The sequence below is a fragment of the Austrofundulus limnaeus genome, unplaced genomic scaffold (genome assembly GCF_001266775.1).
Source record: "Austrofundulus limnaeus strain Quisiro unplaced genomic scaffold, Austrofundulus_limnaeus-1.0 Scaffold254, whole genome shotgun sequence".
Lineage (NCBI taxonomy): Eukaryota > Metazoa > Chordata > Actinopteri > Cyprinodontiformes > Rivulidae > Austrofundulus > Austrofundulus limnaeus.
This window is the reverse complement of record NW_013952656.1, coordinates 518,520-524,677: the sequence shown is the minus strand read 5'-3', so window position 1 is coordinate 524,677 and position 6,158 is coordinate 518,520. Positions and strand designations below refer to the sequence as shown.

The following is a 6,158-nucleotide window of genomic DNA, read 5'->3' as shown; positions in this document are numbered from 1 at the left end:
AATAAAAATACAAATCACAAATAAAATGAAAGGCGGCAGAAAGAAGAAAATTTTTTTTTATAGTATCTGCACTTTTTTCTTCCCCAAATTTTTAAGTAATAATAATCTACAAACAAGAAAAACTAAACAAAAGACAACCTCGAATCCTTGTTGAACAACATTTCATATGAATACACGTTATATTTTTTCATTAGTCTTTAACAAAATGACTTTTATCATTCTCTTAAACATAAACATTGATCTGACATTTTTGACATCACTCTCCACATTGTTCCACCTGTTAGTGAGCTGTTGGTGAGAAGTCAATTCACTTTTATTCAGTCTTGAAAGTGAGTTGAATTAATGAGATTTTCTTATAGAGCATTTTAACAATATGTAAGTATAATGTATATAGAAACGCTGAATCTGACTATACTGATTTCATGTAGAGCAGAATTTGGTTGTATTTAATTTGATGAAATTGCAATAAATTTATTTGTTTTTGGACTGTAGCATTTAAAAAAATATATAGATTGTGTTGAAATTTAATTAAATTGTTCTGATTTTTTCCATAATATTTGGCTTCAAACAAAGCTTGTGTCTATAAAACAAAACGGTTTTGATACCATCTTTCTTTGGATATAGCTGGCAAGTAAAAGCAGCACTGTTCGTTTTCAGTCTCTGGTTCCATGTGGTTCTGCTTGGTTTATCTGATTGGTTTAATGGGGATGATATAAGAATTTCTTTTTCTTTTTTATTTTCCTACAAAAAAAAAAAAAAAGCCTGCAGCCACTGACTAATGTCTGCATAGATGTTCAATACCTTGAATCCACTCCAGAACTTTGTCTCTGTTGGACTGAAGAAACGATAAATTATCACCACCTGTTCACAAATTAGCTTTTGATTCAACTCTTTGGTTAGATAGCCCCTGGAAAAAAAGGGTTTTACATTTCAAGAGCTGTAAATCCTAAACACTTTCCCCAGTTTTACTGTCAAAATAAAACGTGGAGGCTGTGACTGGAACATGTTTTTGGGAACTGTCTTAATACGGCCAATGCACACATTTCTCCGTTTTGCAGTTATAAACACTGACTAAATGGTTACTCTTCTGGCAAGTTAATTACCCTTAAATTACTGATCAGTTTATGGCCAAAATAAATCATTGATGGAACAAATACTTGTTTTGGAAACAAGATAATCATGCTTCTTCATTCTGTAGTACTCTGAATCTGTAAGTAGATCTTAAGTATCCTCTTGAGGGGGTGTTTAGGTTTTCTTGGCCAAACCTTATGGGGTATTTGATAGTTAACAGATCCGTTCTCCCATCAGCCTTTCAGTGTTCCTTCTGTTCTCACTGTAACAACAATAGCTCGACCCCCTGCAAATGTCCTCCTCCAACAACACTTCGGGGTATTTCCTCTGTACAGGCTGTGAGCGACCACATATGGAAATCCTTCGAGGAGCAGCAGTAGGAGTTGATTTCCTAATGACTTTTTTCCCTAAAGGTGGATTTTCCCAGCACAAAATAATATATTTAATATCAGACTCATTTCTGTGGCTTAATGTAACATTTTTAAGCCTTTGTTTGCAAATCAAGCCTCACTCAGGGTATTTAAAGGTCAATTTGTAATTTCTAGTATGATCTCAACATTGCTTAGTTATACAGTTTTTTGAGCTGCCTTTTTATTGGCACTTTATCACTTTATCACCGTGATAAAGTGCCAATAAAAAGGCAGCTCAAAAAACTGTATAACTAAGCAGAAAAATGAAAACAGCATCAAGAGGATAATGTGCAAGAAGATCTATAGGCCTTTTTCACAGAAGACATTTTGACTGAAAGGCCCTGTCACACTATAATGTTTTAGACAACTAATGTTTCCATGGCACTTACAGCTTTTGTGATGACTAATATTATACTCATATTTATTCAATCTAATTGTTAGCCTTACAGTATGTATACGTCCAAAAGAGGCTTAAGTATGGTAGATTTTTTTTTAAAGTCCACATTAAGCATAGACATCTTCAGTGTTGGACAACATTTTTACAAGTTGGCATAAATCTAAAATGTTATCGTGTGACAGGGTCTTGAAAGAGTAGGGAAAGAACAAGTGTATTAATGAGGAATGCATTCAGATTGTATCATACTGGTTTGTAGGTGCTGGTGCCTAGTTGGTAAACAACATTGGCCAGAAGGTCCTGTGACGTTTGCAGGCTGTCTGTTTCCTCGCCTGTGTTGTAAAGGCGCACAGTCTTATCGATCACAGCTTAACAAGTTTAAAACAAAATATTCATCATGGGTGTCTTGAACTATTTTCAATTTTTGTTGCAGGTTTCTCCAATTTGTCTTAAGAGTGCCAAAGCTGTAATTTGATGGAGAGCTCCATCAAATTACAGACCTCTGAGGAGGTCTAAAACTACGCCTTGTGTTAAGTACTAAAAAAAAATAACTGCTTATCTTCACTTTGAAAGTGTGCTTCAGTAGAGTAAATCATTTAAATGAAGGAAGCTGCTAAGGTAGTTACAAAGTAGTCTGGGGTGGGTGCCATTCACTGTTTTAGTGACATACTACTGTTTGATTCATGCATACCGTAAATTGATTCAAAATGAACAAATAACATTCAAAATATGCACAAAAATTTCTTCTACGCATTCATTTGGGTTCCACAAACTAATTTTTCTTATTCATTCTTACACTTAAAATTGCATTGAGGCAGTGGGTGTTCTAGTGTCTTTCCCAAGGACAAACACAGAGTCTGAGGAGTGAACCTTCCAGTCATCTTTACAAGAAACAACCACTTTAACACTGAGCTACACTCAGCTGTGGGGCACTAGTGATTAGTTGACTTGAGTTAATGGTTTTATCTAGTGTTGCATGTTATGCTAAACAGAGAGCAAAAGTACACATTTAGCCATTTTACACTGAACCAAAACAAATGTACACCAACAAACACCTGCCTTTTCTGGACAAAGAATTGTTAAATACTGCTATAATCTAAAGTGTGTGGTTTGTGTTTTTGCAGGGATGCACACATCGGTAAATGAAATCCGCTTGTCTGACTCGTCCTTCTTCCTGCGAGTGGACTGGGAGGGTCAGAGCTTGGGTTCAGGCTTCCAGCTTCTGCTGACAGATGGACAGGACGCATGGAGAGGAGAGGGTAAGGGTTTGTATTGATATGCTTTGTGTAGGTTTCACCAAAAGGGGGTGCTGTGGAATATAGCGAGGGTGACCTCAAGGGTGAACTCTATGTTGTCATGCTGGATTTTATGTTGGCTACATGTTCTGTATTTCAGTTTAACGTGTTTGTTAAATAAACTTTGAGTGTGCCTCAGCATGTAATATATTTGTACACCTGAGGCTGCATTTTAGCTCATTTTTAAGACTTAGTAACACTCAGATGATTATTTTAATATTTCAAACTGTTAAACCTTTGAGCTGTAATTGTATGCTCACATGAAAACATTTCTGGCTCATGCTACTGTTTGCCTTAAAACTGTGTTTATGCGTTTGGAAGTGTCACAAATACACTGCTCAAAAAATAAAGGGAACACTTCTGCTCAAAAAAATAAAGGGAACACTTTAACAATGCACGCTAAGTCCAAGTAAATCAAACTTTTGTGAAGCACATTCAACTCTGTACAGAACAAAGTACTCAATGCAAATATTTCATTGATTAAGATCGGGAGTTAGCGTGCGTTGTTTAAGTATTCCCTTTATTTTTTTGAGCCGTGTATAAAACTAGCTGAAGAGCCAGATAAGAGTTTTATGCATAGAGATCATGCAATTCATTAATTATAAAAAATCTTAGAGAATTAAAGTAGCAGTTTACGGAATGAAAACAAAACACTAATTAAAAAAAACAAGAACATGAACACATTCTCACTGTTTGTGTGCAGTAAGCGAGGCAGCAGTGAACAGTGAAGCAGAGGAGCTGGAGATGCAGAAGGAGAAGTACATCCAAGACCTCCAGCAGGCTCTGACAGAAGCTGAAAACACCTCCTACAGCTTCAGCTTGACCCCAGATCCTCCAAACCATAGCTGCACTGTGTCACTGACGTACGAGAAGATACAGAAGGACATCTCTGTGAGTGCTGCTCCTTTGTGAAAAGTCATTAGTATATAGTGTACATATTGTTGATGATAAATTCTGTTACTTGTTTGACATTATATGGAAGTGTAGCTTCCTGAGGTGGGAGAGGCTTTTAATCAGACTTCTCAGATATATATGATTCAAAACACTGCTTAGTAGAAAGACTCCAACTGATTGTTGAACTTTGGCTTCAGGAGAAGCAGTGTAGCTTCCATCTTACCCCGGATTTACACTACATGTGACTTCGCTCCGCTGCGGTGCGCAGTTTGCAACTGTTCGTTTGCAACTGTTCGTTTGCAACCCAATGTATACAGTATCCTCTCCGTTCAGCTCCGCTACGGTGAGACACGCAGAGGAGGGAGGGTGTGCAGGAAGGAGATCACATGATAAATCCAGTGATAAATGTGGACTCGGAGCAAAAAATAATTAATTCTGTGAAAGATGAACTCCAAACACAGCTGAAAACATTGATATAAAGGCTTTTGATATCTATGGTTGAAACTGTATCGCTGTCGTCTTTTTGAAACTTCTAATTTCAAAATAAAATCCATGTGTAACGTGTGTGTACACATATGCTTCATGCCACGTTGCCATCTGCTTCCCAAACAGAACGATACATTCTGACAGCATTTGTGCAGAAATATATCCATATATTTATTAATATAGCTGCAATTTCGACAAAATTATGGTGTCTTATTTTGTTAATACGGACGTTGTGTTTGTTCCTTTTCCTATTAGTGTGACGTAATCTTTAAAAATTGACTCTGGCACAGCTCCGGCATCCGGCAGAAATAGGATCGGATCTAGTTTTGCCGAATCGCCGTCCGCTCAGCACCGTGCAATGCCGCCGTGTGGAGCCGGTATAAATACTGTCGTTGGTTATAATGGTTGCGTATTTGCTGCAGAGGTCAGACCGGAGCGGAGCCATACAGCATGTAGTGTAAATTAGGGGTTAGTCGTAGAACAGTGGACCATATTTTCACCCTTCTGGAGTTGCTAAAGGGGTTATGTTAGTTTGGCTCTCTGGTCTACTTGGGTTTTGTGGACTTGGAGAAGGCTTACAATCATGAATCATTTCCAAACAAAAACAAAACAATTTTGTTTAGTCATGCATATAATTATGTAGGAAAATAATTAGTTTGCCCCAAACTTTATGAAAGTAAGAGATTTAATGACCTAATTTGTGCATGATGACATTTGAATTTGAATTTATTTTATAAAGGAGACAATGCACATTAAAATTAAATAAACGCATCATGTAAATATGTCAGATTTAGCCAAACAAGCTCATTTTCATCTGTAGTCCCCTAGCAGGTTGAATTTTACAACATGCATAACATACATGATGACAGTTTTCAATAGCTAAAACTAGTTTAATTTACAATAAAAATCATAATAGGATCTAAAAACAAGTCACATCCAAAAGAGAAGAGGAAAAAAAACAAAGAAACAGTAATTTAAAATTACTTACACATCCTTGTCACAATCACACAACTTTTAGAGAACAATGTGTTAAATATATCATGTTCAGTTACTTAGATGTGTGTAAAGGACAAGGCAACAAATACAGAATTAAGACTTGAATGTTTATTTAAGAACCCAAGCCATACAAACTACCCATCGACTAGGCTAATAGCCTCAGCCATTCAATTGGTCGTGGAATGCCCTAACCAGGAAGTTTAAGCATCTTATCAACAACTCCTTCAGGTTCTGGCCGCTCCCTAGAGGCAAGCTGTCACATGGATGAAGGTACTCCCCATCATGTCACCAGAAACCTTCAACAGAGAAAACTGAGTTCTAATGTAAACATTTACGTGTTGTAAATGTTTTCAGGCATGTGTATCTCCTGTGTAACCATTTGTAATAGCCACCCAGACCAGTCTGTACATAAAATCATCATTTTAATCACAAAAATAATCACACAGTAGTTTATAAAAAATAAATCACTATTCACCTATGAAAAAACTACAAAATGTGTGGTGCTTTTAAAAATCAGTAAGTAAACAAACCCCAATAAATTTCTTCAAATGAATTATCAATATTTTTACTTCGGTTTTTGTTGTAGTTATTTTCTAAATTAATGTACTCACC

General features: G+C 36.5%; 1 protein-coding gene across 3 annotated transcripts in view; it reads left to right on the top strand.

Annotated features, from left to right (window-relative positions):
* xrcc4 (X-ray repair complementing defective repair in Chinese hamster cells 4) overlaps positions 1-6,158 on the top strand; it is a 52,452-nt gene that overhangs the window by 7,135 nt on the left and 39,159 nt on the right. For all 3 annotated transcript variants that reach the window (XM_014020506.1, XM_014020504.1, XM_014020507.1), the window contains exons 2-3: positions 3,000-3,134; positions 3,874-4,061. In XM_014020506.1, the coding sequence (XP_013875960.1) occupies positions 3,002-3,134; positions 3,874-4,061 (321 nt within the window). In that variant the 5' untranslated portion in view covers positions 3,000-3,001. The remainder of the gene's footprint in view (positions 1-2,999; positions 3,135-3,873; positions 4,062-6,158) is intronic.